The 17,500-nt window shown below is 36.4% G+C and overlaps 1 protein-coding gene across 1 annotated transcript in view; it reads right to left on the bottom strand.

The window, feature by feature from the left end:
- Nucleotides 1-17,500, bottom strand: part of LOC137622701 (uncharacterized) — a 56,241-nt gene that overhangs the window by 16,707 nt on the left and 22,034 nt on the right. Inside the window, exons 6-7 of the mRNA XM_068353294.1 lie at nt 11,849-11,980; nt 11,065-11,362 (exon numbers count right to left, since the gene is read on the bottom strand). Of these exons, the coding sequence (XP_068209395.1) occupies nt 11,065-11,362; nt 11,849-11,980 (430 nt within the window). The remainder of the gene's footprint in view (nt 1-11,064; nt 11,363-11,848; nt 11,981-17,500) is intronic.

Genomic DNA, 17,500 nt, shown 5'->3' with positions numbered 1-17,500 from the left:
GTGGAGTGGAAGCAGATGTACGCCAGAGAGTGAATGAAGGTTGCAAAGTGTTGGGGGCAGTTAAGGGAGTAGTTAAAAATAGAGGGTTGGGCATGAATGTAAAGAGAGTTCTATATGAGAAAGTGATTGTACCAACTGTGATGTATGGATCGGAGTTGTGGGGAATGAAAGTGATGGAGAGACAGAAATTGAATGTGTTTGAGATGAAGTGTCTAAGGAGTATGGCTGGTGTATCTCGAGTAGATAGGGTCAGGAACCAAGTGGTGAGGGTGAAAACGGGTGTAAGAAATGAGTTAGCAACTAGAGTGGATATGAATGTGTTGAGGTGGTTTGGCCATGTAGAGAGAATGGAAAATGGCTGTCTGCTAAAGGTGGTGATAAATGCAAGAGTTGATGGGAGAAGTACAAGAGGAAGGCCAAGGTTTGGGTGGATGGATGGAGTGAAGGAAGCTCTGGGTGATAGGAGGATAGATGTGAGAGAGGCAAGAGAGCGTGCTAGAAATAGGAATGAATGGCGAGCGATTGTGACGCAGTTCCGGTAGGCCCTGCTGCTTCCTCCGATGCCTTAGATGACCACGGAGGTAGCAGCAGTAGGGGATTCAGCATTATGAAGCTTCATCTGTGGTGGATAACGGGGGAGGGTGGGCTGTGGCACCCTAGCAGTACCAGCTGAACTCGGTTGAGTCCCTTGTCAGGCTGGGAGGAACGTAGAGAGTAGAGGTCCTCTTTTATTTTTTTTATTTTTTATTTTTTTTGATGTCGGCTACCCCCCAAAATTGTATATACTGTGTATATATATATATATATATATATATATATATATATATATAATATATATATATATATATGTATGTGTGTGTGTGTGTGTGTATGTGTATATGTGTATGTGAATGTAAAAAAAATCAACGAAAAATTCTTACCAAGAGAAAATAGCAACATCCGATGTATCTTTATCCAAGGCATTCTGTGAGAGATAATAAGATTAATTGCAATATATTAATAACTTATTCCTATCGTATTATTTTATTTCATTATGATGATTACTGTATTTTATAGAAATTATGGAAATCATTTGTTATATGACTTAGAATAATTTGTTTTATAGTAATGAAAGGTTAACTTACCGAATCTAAATTCGAATACTTGAATTTTGAATTTTTCAGATTTTGTTATGTTTGCTTTGATTATCTTCATTTCCATTTGTTCATATAAATTTTATCACATTATTATTATTATTATTATTATTATTATTATTATTAATTTTATAGTTATTATTATTATTATTACTATTATTAATGTTATTATTATCATTATCATTATTATCATTATTATTATTATTATCATCATCATCATCATCATCATCATCATCATCATCATCATCAAAAGACAATTTTCTTTTATTTGATTTAATCTTAAATCCAAATTCTATTACAATTTCAGTTTGTAAAACTATATATATTTTTTTCTATTTTCTTTGTCATCCTAAATATAAAATATCAGCTTAAATTTGATAATAATAAATAAAAAAACAATCTTTAATCAAGCTTCTCATTTAGGGTTCAGAGAACCCACTTGTTATCGTGAGACCCGAACCATAATTTTACTTATTAAGAGGAAATTAACTTAACTACTAGGTTATTTGTTTATTTTTCCTTAATGGATAACAAATAAGGAAATTGTATCTGTCAAACTTTATGCTTTTGCTTTCAAATTACGTGCAGAACACACACACGCACACACACACACACTCTCTCTCTCTCTCTCTCTCTCTCTCTCTCTCTCTCTCTCTCTCTCTCTCTCTCTCTCTCTCTCTCACACACGGCCAGATTTAGAAATTGGAGACCTGGGCTACTTGTGTTAAGGGAGGTCCCCCCCCCCCATCCCATTATGAAATAGAATGATCTATAAAGAAGTAAATTTAATTAATTTGTTAAAAGAAGAAATGTAAGGTTCTTAATAAGAAATTAAATTCCTACAATTTCATAGACTAAGAATAACGACATATATTCTTTTTCTTTGAAGGGCTTTCATTACTGCTGAAATTTTGACAGAATCAAAAGCTTTCTCATAGTTGGTCACATTATTCAGTTTATATTATATATCAATTTATAATAAGGATTCTTTTTATCAAGAAAAGTTATGGGTTATTATGATGCATATATTTCTTCATTTTTTTTTTTTTCAAATTACTATCAATTTTGTTTATAGTGCCTTCAAAAATTCTTCTCTTCCTTCTACACCTTACCTTAGTAAATTCTTTGACTAATTCATCAAAATGTATCTTTTTTTATAACTACTTTCTACATCTAACAAATATGAAACATCGAAGTTAATACTCGTTTCTTTCCAGCAAAAGAATTAATTAGATTTCCTCCAGGTTCTATATATGTAGACCTTGATTTGCCCATCTGTGTGTAGATACAGAAAAATAGGTATTTAAGTTGTGTGTGAAGCCAAAATAAGTAATTGAATTTCTTCTTATGCCCCTCTAAGTCCGGTCATGTACACACACACGCACGCACACACACACAGACACAAATGATCAAGACACCCATCAACCAATCAGGGTTGCCAGGTTTTTCAAATGAGAAAAGGCCAACGTCTGATGAACTGCAGCTTTAAAAGGCCAATCTAATAGTAGAAAAAGGCTGAAAACATAGCATTTAAAGCTAACCAATTTGAAAAAGGCCAAATCCAGGTATCTAGCATGAAAAAAGGCCAAATTTAGATTATTTTTTGGCCTGAACAGGCCAAATCTGGAGGTTTTTGACCCGAAAAGGCCAACCGGGCAACCCTGCTTGTACCAATCATTCGTCGCGTCTGAAAGTCTTCTGTCCATAGCCCCGTCTTCCTGGTCGCGGACGGGAGAAGACGTGTCCCTCCTTCTGCCATCTTTTGATCCACCTGTAGACGGTAGTGACGCTAATTCCCGTCTGGTCCGAGATCTGACGAACGGACAGTCCGTAAAACCACATCCAAACCAGCTGGGAGCGGATGCGGAGGACTTCCGGTCTGTCTGTGGGCAGCGCGGACATTTTCTTTCGGAGTCTGCAAAGCGAGGAGGTCCTGTGTCAGTGAGAGAGAGAGAGAGAGAGAGAGAGAGAGAGAGAGAGAGAGGCCCACATTTTTCGATTATTTCTATATAGGTTATGTAAGTAATGAAGGTACGTAATCAAATAGTGATTGTGTAAAGCAAACAAAGTCCTCGAGTCAAAATTAGACCCTATCAAATAGGTTAAATACACACACACACACACACACACACACACACACACACACACACATATATATATATATATATATATATATATATATATATATATATATATATATATATATATATATATATATATATATATATACATATGTAAGTTCGCCAAACTTTCAACTGGGCTCCACAAGGTACTAGAAGAGTTGGAAGACCCAGACCTATATGGCTAAGGACTATGAAGCGTGAAGTAGATAATGAATGGAGACGTATTGATTTAAAAGCTCAAGATAGAGACGACTGGCAAAAACTAACCGGGGTCCTTTGCGTCAATAGACGTAGGAGGAGATGATGATGATATATGAAATGAATAAACAATGTCTTAGTGGCGTCCAAAATTCGAAAATAGCTTCTATCGGGACAAACTGTCCTCCAGATAGTTTTCAGAATAGGGAAACTGCATTTACGTTTAATTCCATCCCTCAATGTAGTCCTGACGAAGGGTAACAAATTGATTCGAATTACGTGTCGACATTAAATAATTAATGGAGAAACGTGAATACACTTTTCCTGTTATCCTGAAATCTATCTGGGGGACAGATTGTCTTGAGAGAAGCTGTCTTCGATTTTTGGACGCCACTAAGACATTGTCTATTCATTACAAGCGTAAAGTAACACGCCGAAGTACCATATATAGATATATATATATATATAGATATATGTATATATATATATATATATATATATATATATATATATATATATAGATATATATATATATATATATATATATATATATATATATATATATATATAGAATAATAATAATAATAATAATAATAATAATAATAATAATAATAATAATAATAATAATAATAATAATAATAATAATAATAATAATAATAATAATAATAAGGTTTATTGGACAAAAACATATTTACATACAAAATATTTACAAAAAAAGACTCGGTCCAAGCCCATGTGGAGCAGAGCTCTTCGGGCAATAATACAACTAAAATGATATCATCAATTAAAAAAAAATTAGAAAAAGTAAATATTGATATAGATAAACTAAATGTACACATACATATACGTAAGTATATACATATGCATACATATACACATGCATATACATACATATACACACACATGTACATATACATACACATATACACATAGATACATATAAATGAGATTTTTAGCCTAAAAATAAATGGAAATGTATATTCATATAATAAAGAAGGGTGGAATAATAAACAGTGCAAATTTTGAATTTAAACATTGATATGGTAGAAATGCTAGAATTACAAATGTATACAAGCAATAAACAATATAAGAATTAAGAACATTATAGTGTGCATTGATTGTTAGGTCATGAAGAAATGTCTACTAATAAAACTTAGTACACAGATAATAACAGATTAGTATATGATTTTTTAAAAGATCGAATGCTAAGCAATGCCTTAAGATAAGCAGGCAGAGTATTCCATTGTTTAACTCCCTGATAGAGATTAAACTGTTCACATTTCTTTACACGTACGAAGGGAAGAGTTAAGTTAGAGTCTCTTGTTCCATATTGGTGTGCTGATTGTAGCTGAATTATTTTTTGTCTAATGGATGGATATTTATGCAGCGAAAGGGTTTGAAACATCAAATTCATTACGGAGAGTGTGTAGGTGTCCTCCAACTTCAGAATCGAGAGAGACCGGAATAGAGGTGATGTATGAGCTAAATAATCACTCGAAGTTATTATTCTCACCAGTTCTTTTTTTTGCATAACGATTAGCGGTTGCAGGACGTTTCTACTGCAACTCCCCCACGCTGTAATGTATATATATATATATATATATATATATATATATATATATATATATATATATATATATATATATATATATATATATATATATATATCGTACAGAGAACTATAAGAACTTGCTACCATGCTGTACTTACGACAAACCTCTGTGTTCCTCCCGCAGCAAGCAATTGTCAGAGATGGATAAGACAGACAGAGAGATAGAGATACAGAGACAGAGATACAGAGACAGGCAAGCTAACTCCAACACCCTTCCCTCCAAAAATCAACACTTGAGTAAGACGAACTTCCTTTATAAAGTCCCATTTCGAACAAAGGCTCACGACATGGCAAAATGACCATAGCCGAATCTTTGTTTATATTGTGGCACTTTGTTTGCGCTGTAGCTCCGAACGCCAGGGACAGGAATGCTAATGGCTCCCTGAAGAATTGTTAATATTCCTCAGGACGAGCAGATGGCGATAAAAATTCACAAGGAAAAGGCTGGTTTGTTTACCTTGCTCGCATAGAGATGGTACAGTATGTACTGTATGTTCCTAATACGTTTGGTCATTCCTTTCTGAAATGGCGTCGAAGAAAAATAGTCGAGTCGGAAATCTATTTATGGTTGCATCTCTATGATTTTTATCTCTAAACTAATCGTGGTTTTAGTAGCTTTGGTTCTTCTTGATTGGATGCATATCTCCTCTCTCTCTCTCTCTCTCTCTCTCTCTCTCTCTCTCTCTCTCTCTCTCTCTCTCTCTCTCTCTCTCTCTCTCTCTCTCAGCTGTTCTTATCAACTGGATATCCGGTCGAAATGATTCGATTTACATGCTACTTCCGATAAATCAATTTTCTCATTTTGCACTCAAAAGGTTTTCAGTTTTAACCTCATAAAACCAAGAAATAAATCTTCATGCAACATTTGCAACTGTATACTGTTCAATGGGTAACATTTGGGTTAGTCAGAATAAAAAAAAAAAAAAATTCTTAAGTTGTAATAATCTCTAATGCATCTGAATATGACATTTAGAATGCAGTGCTGTATATTCATTATAGTTTCTATAATAGAGAACTATATTTTTTTTTTTAGTGAGGAAAGTATATATATTCATGAAAATGCTTCACATAAGAGTCCATTTATGAATTCAACAAATATGAAACATTTCGAGCACCTGCCATTAAGGTTAAAAAATTCATCTTAATATCTGCAGTCTTAGCCACCATTTAATGACTGATTTCCGTAATGGGAAATCCATGACTTTACGAAGAACGTCTCTCCCCCCACCAACCCCATGATATTAGAACCTCCGTCCTCCCCAACCTCTACCTCTACCACTCCCCTGGCTGTGACTGGTTGCAGTTCATAAGCTTCAACATGCTCCGCCCTCAGGCATTGTGATTGGCTGCCACTCAAGTCTCTACTCCACTGTGGCTCGCCTCTCTCTCACATAAACTTTTATCTCATTGCTCTTATAGGTTTAAAGGCCACTCATGAATATCAGAGCCAAGGAACAGTGACATTGCCCTAACAAGCAGGATAATGCCCTAGAGACTGACCATATATACATATGATCAGCACCCAAGCCCCATCTCCACGCAAGCTAGGACCAAGGAGGGCCAAGCAATTGCTGCTGATGACTCAGCAGATAGACCTATAGGCTCCCCCAAACCCTCCATCCTCAGCTCACAAGGATGGTGAGGTTGCAGCGACCAAAGAAGCCAACGAGTTTGAGTGGGACTCGAACCCCAGTCTGGCATTCACCATCCAAGTGGTACATGGATGCGCTTCGCACGTTATTCAATGTGGGTTACTATTAAAATATCACACTTGAATATAATATGCTTTATTATTATCATTGTTATGTTTACATGAATCAGCTGTGATAGGGTATCGACCAATCACGATGCTTGTGGGCGGAGCATGTTAAAGATGAGGGGCTGCACCCTGTCGCTTCCAAGTTCCATTACAATTCCCATTCAAGCGTCACCAACATCATAAGAATTCAATCACCCTATCAATAAAAGCTTATGAATTAATATTCATATGAATTTGCACATAATTCACTAGATTAAGAATTTAAAGTTTGTTCTTCTAACTCTTTAAGGCATCGTCAAAGTTTAAGACAGCTTTAATCTGAAAGGAGTCACAAATATGTTGAGATATATACACAGACAGGTACATATATGTTTGTTTGTTATTATAGACTTTTATGAATAATTACATTGGTAATATGTATATATGTGTATATATATATATATATATATATATATATATATATATATATATATATATATATATATATATTTATATATATATATGTATGTATATATATGTGGATATATAAAGTGAAATATATACAGTACACACAAATATATGTGTATGTAATGTGTATGGAAATGTTTTATAGGTATATATACAAACCCAAATATATATATATATATATATATATATATATATATATATATATATATATATATGTATATATATATATATATGTATATTTATATTTATATATATATATATATATATATATTTATATTTATATTTATATATATATATATATATATATATATATATATATATATATATATATATATATATATATATATATAATCAACAAAGAAATGCATAACTACGAAATCAGGAATCAAGAAAAAAAGAATAACTCGATTTCAGGCTAACCGACAAAGAATGATTGCTCAGCGAAATGCCCCAAAGGAAGAAGCAGAGAGAATAATCGCCATATCGATAGAGTCAGGTGTGCAGAAGTTAGAGCACGTCTCTTTAATGCAGAACAACGGCGTCTTGGTGCCTTCACTATGACCCAAGATATCGGTATGAAACAGAAGATATAGAACAAATTGGCTTGATGTCACAAAAAATGTAATCAGTACGATGCTCTGAAATGGAAGAATGAACCTCCTGGATTGTGTTGCAGGGGAGGGAATGTTCGGCTGGTTTTGTTGAAAACACAATCTACCCCTTAACATAGGAAATGTTTCATCTTCACTGTTGCACAGTTTCCACAAATTGAATATTGGGCGATAAGACGATCTAGGAATTAAAGAATATGTAGTTCAGAATAAGTCATCATAGAGATAACTTATATGAATCGACCAGTTGTATATACTAACATAGCTTTTTAACCTTACACCCGGGCCAAGTCAGGTGTCTCTACCAGTATATATATATATATATATATATATATATATATATATATATATATATATATATATATCATCATCAGCTGTTTGTAGTCCATTGCAGGACAAAGGTCTCAGACATGTCCATCCTCTCGAGTCTGTTTATGGTCTTTCTATGCCAGTCTATACCTGCAAACTTTCTTAACTCGTCAAACCATTGTCGTCTCGTCCTTCCCTTGCTTTGTTTACAATCTTTAGGGACATATTCTATTATTCTTGGTGTATATCTATTATCTTTTATTCTTGTTACATGTTCTTTCCATGTCCATTTCTTTTTCTGAAACTTTCTTTCACTTTAGTTTGCTCATATCCATGTTGTTCTTTTTATCTCTTAGTGTTATTCCCATCATTATTCTTTCCATAGCTCCTTGAGTTTGTAACTAGCTTATATTTTAAGGCTTTAGTAAGTTTCTGATGAGTAAGATAATACTTGTAGGACTGTCTGATTAAATACTTCTCTTTTTAGAGAGAGTGGCGTTATATTTTTCATAATCTTATTTTGTTTACCAAAAGCTCTCCATCCCATACTTATCCTTCTTCTAATTTCGGTTTTACTTCCTGGGGAGACACTTACTGTATGTTATAAGTATGTATATTCATTAAATATCTCTAGAGGTTTCTACATAACATTTATTTGTTGTCTCTGCATTTTCATTGATCATTACTTTAGTTTTGCTCATGTTTTTTTTTTTTTTTTGTCTTTCTTCTCTCATCTTTTGCAATTACTCCCATGTTTCACAAAATAGAATTATGTCATCTGCAAATCCTAAATTGTTCAGGTATTTGCCATTAATGTTGATCCCTACATTTTCTCTATCTAAATTCTTAAAATCTTCTAGGCACGCTGTGAATAATAGAAGAGACGGGGTCTCACTGTCTAAGTCCTTTCACAATCAGAATTTTCCTACTATCTTTATGCAGTTTAAGGATTGCTGTACTTCTAGTATAGATATCTTCAATTGTTCCAACATAAGATTCATCTATTCATTGTCTTTGAAGGACTTTCATTACTGCTGAAGTTGTGACAGATTAAAAATCTTTCTCATTGTCTATAAATGCCATGCATAGTGGTTTGTCATACTCAGTTGATTTTTTCTAATAGCTGGTTAATTACATGGATATGATCAGTTGTTGAATACCCACCTGTAAAGTCGGCCTGCTCTCTTAGATTGACTGAAGTCTAGTTGTCTTTCTATTCGGCTTAATATGATCTTTGGAAATATTTTATTTACTGAATATTGGGCAGTAATTTTTCAGGTCTTTAATGTTTCCCTTTTTGTGAATTAGTATACCGATAAAGTATTTACAAGTCGTAGGTATAGTTAATATCACCAGATTCCCCTCTCCTCTTTAGAGGGTTTAGTACCAAGAGGTTGCAGCCTACCAGTTACTTGAAAAGCATTTAGGGATGAAGGTGTTGGCCTCATGCCTTTCATCCCAGATGTGGCCCACTATAGTTAACTGCGTTGGGTGAGTTCTTTCCCTTCCTGGGAATCGAACCCACATCTCCACTAGTGGGAGAAATATCAGTCATACTGGGTACATATAATTAGGGTTGTGGTGTACTATTGGAAACGTCCCTGCCTGGTGATCGCCGGACTTGGTTTCGAGGTCCGCTCAAGTTCAATAGTTTCTTGTAGTGTCTGTAACCTGACCATCCTTGTGAGTTAAGAATGGGTGGTTTGGGGGAGCCTATAGGTCTACCTGATGAGTTTTCAGCAGCCATAATCTGGTGCTGCCTGGTCCTAGCTTGGATGAAGAGGGCTTTGGGTGCTGATCATATATATATATGGTTGGTCTTTAAGGCATTGTCTTGTTAGCTAGGGCATTGTCACTGTCCCTTGCCTCTGCCTTTCATGATCGGCATTTAAACCTTTAAATATGAATTATTTGTAGAGGGCTAATTAAAAAAACACTTAAATATTAGATATATTTTATTCGATCTATTAGGTAACGTAATTATCTATTCATCTACAATACTACTGAAGCTCGTTTAGAATATCCGTCTCTACCACAATAATAATTACTAGAATAAATTTGATGATTGTCTCAATGAATTTTATTATGATAGTGATGATTATGAAGATAACTGAAATAAGTAAATACTTCCAAGCAGATCTTGCCTTAAAGAAGCCATGTTGGTTGTTTGGTGGAAGAGAGATTGATTAAAGGGACATTTAGGGCACCAAAGTGGTCCCTATAGCTTGGAGCAGTAGAGTTGTCAAAGAGAAAGGGCAAGTGCAGGACTTAGCAACCAAGTAAACATAGATTCGAGAAGCTTATGCGCTATCGCTGCTCGCACCAGATACCTAAGGTCCATCACTGGCTTAAACATTAAGGGGTTAACTACTGCACTGCAGTTGTTCAGTGGCTACTTTCCACTTGGTAAGGGTAGAAGAGACTCTTTAGCCATGGTCAGCAGCTCTTCTAGGAGGACACTCCAAAATCAAACCATTGTTGTCTAGCCTTGGGTAGTGCTATAGCCTCTTTACCATGGTTTTCTGCTGTCTTGGAGTAGAGTTCTCTTGCTAGAGGGTACATTCGGGCGCACTATTCTATCTGTTTCCTTATTTCTTTTCCTTACTGGGCTATTTTCCTGTTAGAGCCCTTGGCCTTATAGCATCCTACTTTTCCAATTAAGGTGGTAGCTTGGCTAGTAAAAATGATAATATTGCTGCTCGCATTAGATTCCTAAAGTTCAATTTTAGGTTTATGCGCCGGTGAAATCTGGCATCCATCGGCGATCACCCGTCTAAACGTTGTCCAGACCCAATATAAAAACCGCTTTAAAAAGCACCATGTATGACTCCTCTTCCTCTTCCTCTCCCTCTCCCTCTTCCTCCTCTCCCACCTCTCACCCCTCTCCCCCTTCCCCTTCCTACCCCAGCTCCCAACCCTGTTACTCCCACTCCCCTTCCTGCCCCTGCCTCTGAGCCTGCTCCCCCAGCTCCTTCTACTCCCCCTACTCCTGTACTCGTACCCCCAGCTCCTACTCCTAAGGCTGTCGCTCCTCCTGGTCCTCCCCCAGGGGGTCTTCCTCCTGCTGGGGCTCCAGCGGGGGCTTCGAAGCTCTCGGGAACTATAACAGCTGGAGCCACGTAGTAACCACCGATGCCTTTGTGGAGATGCTCACCTTCTATCTCATATTGCTGGAAGAAGAAGAAGAAGAAGAAGAGGAAGATGTTAATTAAGTAAAGGAAATATTTATAATATATATGTATATATATATATATATATATATATATATATATATATATATATATATATATATATATATATATATATATATTTCTGTCCTGTCACGCTGAGCGGGAGGGCCAAATGTATGACTACTTGGTCCCTCCTTTCCCATAGGTAGGGGGAGAGGGAGTATTCATATCATGGCGAGAGGGGATGTAGTTTGGAATAGGGGAGGGGTTGGAAGGGCTGAATCTGTGTGCGTGCATATCTATCTGAATATTTAGCCATCATTTCTGATGGGTCTTGTACAGTATATTAGTGTTGACATAATACTGACAACTCTACGGAGAAATCTACCCATATTTGGATAGCTGTGTGGTTTAAGATTTTTTAAAAAGTATTCCCATAGACATCAAGGACTGTGATATTAGGGGCATAAATGACCCTGTACTTACCAAGATGATGGCCCCAGACAAGACTAGAGCCCTTCCGGGTATGTTGAATCCGCTGGGGAAGTTAAGGAGGATACCATTGCCTCGGTTGTATACTATGCTTCCAACGCCATGGCGAACAGAGGCTGGTAATATCTGAAAGAAACGGCAGTTACGCATTGAGATACATAGATACGTACATGAATACAGGACTGTGTTAATTATGAGGTCCTTGTTTTCAAATTAAAATAGTTGGGAGTAGGTGGGTCTTTTCTTAACATGATTAATGAATTTTTAAGTAATAGATTATACATAGTTGTAGATGGGCACCATAGTGCCTATTATTATTATTATTATTATTATTGTTATTATTATTATTACTAGCTAAGCTACAACCCTAGTTGGAAACCAGGATGCTATAAGCTTAAGGGCTTCAACATAGAAAGATAGCCCGTTAAGGAAAGGAAAGGAGGAAATAGATAAGTTACCAGAGAAGTAATGAACAACTAAAATAAAATGTTTTAAGAACAGAGCCAACATTAAAATAGATTTTTCATATATGAACTATAAAACTTAAAGAAACAAAGGAAAAGAAATTAGATAGAATAGCGTGCCCGAGTGTACTCTCAAGCAAGGGAACTCTACCCCAAGAGAGTGGCTATGGAACTACCCAAGACTAGGGACAGTGGTTCCATTTTGAAGTGTCCTTCTCCTAGAAAAGCTGCTTACCATAGCTAAAGTCTCTTCTACCCTTACCAAGAGGAAAGTAGCCACTGAACAATTACAATGCAGTAGTTAACCTCATGAGAGAAGTAAAATTATTTGGCAATCTTAGTGTTGTCAAGTGTATGAGGACAGAGGAGAATGTGGAGAGAATTTTCGGTATAAGTGTAGGCAAAGGAAAATGGAGTCTTAACTAGGGAAAGGAGTCCAATAGAATACTGTCTTGCCAGTCAAAGGACCCAATTATTCTCTAGCGGTAGTATCTCAACGGGTGGCTGGTGCCCTGGCCAACCTACCACCTACTACCTAGGAATGCAATATCTGGTGTTCCTCAGCTATAGTGTTCTTGGCTCATTGCTTTTCTAACTATATACACACGATATCGTGGTTTGGCCTAGAAAACAACCCTGGTTGAAAAAGCAGAATGCTACAAACCTAAGGGCTCCAACACAGAAAGTAGCTCATATATATATATATATATATATATATATATATATATATATATATATATATATATATATATATCTGGGTAGTAGGTTGGCCAGGGCACCGGCCACCCGTTGATATACTACCGCTAGAGAGTTATTGCGTCCTTTTGACTGGCCAGGCAGTACTACATTAGATCCTTTTCTCTGGTTACGGCTCATTTTCATTTTGCCTGCACATACACCGAATAGTCTGGTCTATTCTTTAAATATTTCCTCTGTCCTCATACACCTTACAGCACTGAGATTACTAGACAATTCTTCTTCGTTCGAGGGGTTAACTACTGCAATGTAATTGTTCAGTGGCCCATTTCCTCTTGGTAAGGGTAGAAGAGACTCTTTAGCTATGGTAAGCAGCTCTTCTAGGAGAACGCTCTAAAATCAAACCATTGTTCTCTAGTCTTGGGCAGTGCTATAGCCTCTGTACCATGGTCTTCCACTGTCTTGGGTTAGAGTTCTCTTGCTTGAGGGTACACTTGGGCACACTATTCCTCTGCTTTCTTTAAAGTTTTTATAGTTTATGTAGGAAATATTTATTTTTATGTTGTTACTGTTCTTAAGATACGTTATTTAATTGTTAATTACATCTCTTATTTCCATGTTTCCTTTCCTCACTGGGCTATTTTCCCTGTTGGAGCCCCTGGGCTTATAGCATCCTGCTTTTCCAACTAGGGTTGTACACCCAGCAACAAAACCGGTGTCGCCTGGCCAGACCTGACTTGGAGAGATCATGCCCCTCTTGCCCTGAAAGATAGCTGACGTTAAACAACCAAGACATCGTTAGGATGGTTCGAATGTAAGGAGGAAGGAAATTACCGATATCACTCAAAGAAATGCGATGAAGAGAGAGAACTTTTTTATTCTTTTAAGAAATGTAATCCAATATTATTTCGAAACTAATTCATCAAAAGATTTTATCATAACTTTTTATTTGAATTTTCCTATCGTATTTCTATATAAAACTTTCTTGAATAATGTTGGAACTGACTATTCATATTAATATTCATAACACGGAAATATCCCTCGTTTGCATTTTCTTAAGCAATTCCTATCTCTCTCTCTCTCTCTCTCTCTCTCTCTCTCTCTCTCTCTCTCTCTCTCTCTCTCTCTCTCTCTTCACATAATTACATACTGTGGCCTACGTATTATATGTAGGGGCTAATACTGTATCGTTTCAAATAGCACCTATTGGGTCACCAATCATTAATAAGTGGCCTTTGTTCAAAATTTCAAAGGTAATGAGGTTTAAACGTTTAGTTGTTGATTTCAGCGTTTTCCTTTGATTTCGATCATGAGTCACGTAGCTCGGTGTGGTTGGGGTCAGCTTTTGTCACAGGCTAACTTGGCTCCAGCCCTCCTAGAGATAATAGTACTATTTGCTATATCAATTATATTAGTTTAAGGTTGGAGATTTAAAATGCATCATCAGTTAACATAATCTATATTGTTTCAGAAGTGATAAGTGACAATAAATTATGTGAAATGACATGGAATGAAAGTTCATTGGTGCATTGTTATAGTGATGATGTGGTATATAGGATGTAGGGTATAAAATATTAAATTATCAACACTGTTTACTCAAATTATCTGGTTAGACGTCAATAACCTTAGATGTCAGGATGACAAAAAACTCCCAATCAGTCAATCAATCAATTAAATTATCTGGGCAAGTAACTCACTTCCAAGCGAACCCCCTTCCCTGGTGACGATTGCTCAATGCTCAAAGGTCCGAGTCTAGCTGGCTTCACCCTTCCCAAGGCAAAAGGAAATATTTCCTTAGCATTGTGTATTCGTATTATTACGATTTTATTTGTGGTTTCATGTCCTGATGTGCAACGCCTTAAAAGTGTTCCCCGGTAAACTCTTCAAGAAATCCATTACTCTCGATATTTGTTCAATCAGTCTTTCGCATATTTACTTCGTTATCTATAGTTTTGATATAATTTTAATCACCTGGAAAGCAAACTGTATGAAATATTGTCATCTTAGTATTTTGGTTTTCATTTACAAAAAAAAAAAAAACTCCCACCAGAAGGATCTTATAACTCTAAGACCTTTAAACCTCAAACATTGGGGATGGGGGTAGAAGGATATAAGCAGGTGGGGGTTAAAGATGATGGTGGAGAGGTGGCAATTGGGTGATCTTAATGTATGGCTTGACGATGTTTGCTTATTAACATTTATGAAGTGATGATGTTGATGGTAATACCCCTATTAATAACATTTAATATCAATGATTCCAACTCGCAATGAAAACGGGCATATATTGTTCTAACATTGTTTTCAGGTGGTCATTGAACATCTTTGCAATATGGGATCTTCACCCGAAAGAAATACAATTCCAACACCAACTTGCAAAGTAGTTAGCGGTCTTGTGTGATCCTTGGGAACATCCAAATAATATAAAATATTGGATACAGTTAATATATATATATATATATATATATATATATATATATAGAGAGAGAGAGAGAGAGAGAGAGAGAGAGAGAGAGAGAGAGAGAGAGAGAGAGAGAGAGAGGTGCATTTCTTTTAGCATGAGAGGCTCTTTGACCTCTTTTTTTATGTGCCTTATTTATAGCATTAGGGACTTCTTGACCTCGATTTTGAGGTGCATTTCTTTTAGCATTAGTGGCTTTTTTACCTTTCTTTTTAGGTGCCTTATCTATAGCATTAGGGGCTTCTTGACCTCGATTTTGAGGTGCATTGCTTCTAGTATTATGAGCTCTTTGACCTTTCTTTTTAGGTACCTTATTTATAGCTTTAGGATCTCTTGGACCTTGATCTTGAGGTTCATTACTTCTAACATTAGAGGCTCTTTGACCTCTTTTTAGGTGCCTTATTTATAGCATTAGGGGCTTTTTGATCTCGATTTTGAGGTGCATTACTTCTAGCATTAGAGGCTCTTTTACCTCTATTTTTAGGTGCCTTATTTATAGCATTAAGGGTTTTTTCCCCTCTATTTTGAGGTGCCTTATTTCTCACATTAGGGTTTTTTATCTCTATTTCAAGGTGATTTACCTATAGCATTAAAGGCTATTTTATGTGTTCGTTTAAAGGATCTTCGTTGCTGTTCTCTTCTGTCTGTTTTAGTTTTTCAAGATCTTTAGTTTTTCTTTTTCCTTTGATTTTTCATCTTCCACTTTCCTTAGTTCGTCAATTTCCTTCGAGATTTCATCGTATTCTTTCTTAGTTCGTCAGTTTCCTTCTAGATTTCAAGAGAGATTTCAGTGCCGTGTGTCCTCAGTTCGTCAGATTCCCCAGAAAAAATCGATGGCATTCATGTCTTTGTCCATCGGAGCGATGGTTAGAGACAGGAATGCAATAAATTTTCTCCACATGTCATCACGCTAAAGTAAATGACGAGCAACACAATATATTTACCAATACGATCTGGATATGTCCTTTCTTCAATGTCGAATTTTGGGACTATCCTGTTGAAGAACCACACATCGCTCACCATTTAGTTGAACCATTCTGTCTCCGTCTTTATTTCCTTATTTACAATATTCTCCAATTATAGGAGATCGTTGCAAAAGCCCAAGCAAAGGATCATTCAAGGCGCGTACATTATGTTCTTCAAAGCTCGACAAATTCTGCAGCAACCACCAAAACCAGCTGTAGATGAAGGTGTTCCGAAGAGCCTCCTGTTGATCCTGCGGTTGTAATACACAATTCTCACTATCATCTACCTGTTTCAAAAATAGCCATTAACAATGTTCACTGCGTTGCATGCTTAGTTTGAAAAAAAAAAGATCAGGTCTTCGGAAGTCATTTGAAGCTTGGGGCGGAGCCGTTCAGAACTGCTCCGGGAAGATTCTGTTCTGGAATCATTCAGAACTCTATGCTAAGTCTACGGTGTCTGCTGAATCCTTTTGAAGATCCCGAAAAATTTTCTTGAGGTGCCGTTCAGGGAGCTCCAGGAAGAATCTGTTATGGAGTCATTCAGAACTCCATGCTAAGTCTACGGCTATTTCTTCTGAAGGCATTTGGAAATCCGGGAAAGCTTTCTTCCAAAGCCGTTCAGAGGTTCTGTTGTAGGGTCATTCAGAAGTCCATGCTAAGTCTACGGCTATGTCTTCTGAAGCCTTTTGAAGATCCCGGAAAATTTTCCTCAGGTGCCGTTCAGGGAGCTCCAGGAAGAATCTGTTCTAGAGTCATTCAGAACTCTATGCTAAGTCTACGGCTATGCCTTCTGAAGCCTATTGAAGATCCCGAAAAATTTTCTTGAGGTGCCGTTCAGGGAGCTCCAGGAAGAATCTGTAATGGAGTCATTCAGAACTCCATTCTAAGTCTACGGCTATTTTTTCTGGAGGCATTTGGAAATCCGGGAAAGTTTTCTTCCAAAGCCGTTCAGAGATTCTGTTGTAGGGTCATTCAGAAGTCCATGCTAAGTCTACGGCTATGTCTTCGGAAGCCGTTTGAAGATCCTGGAAAATTTTCTTCAGGTGCCGTTCTGGGAGCTCCA

The sequence above is a fragment of the Palaemon carinicauda genome, chromosome 29 (genome assembly GCF_036898095.1).
Source record: "Palaemon carinicauda isolate YSFRI2023 chromosome 29, ASM3689809v2, whole genome shotgun sequence".
Classification (NCBI taxonomy): domain Eukaryota; kingdom Metazoa; phylum Arthropoda; class Malacostraca; order Decapoda; family Palaemonidae; genus Palaemon; species Palaemon carinicauda.
The sequence above is the reverse complement of the archived record's forward strand: the minus strand, read 5'-3'. Positions and strand labels throughout refer to the sequence as shown.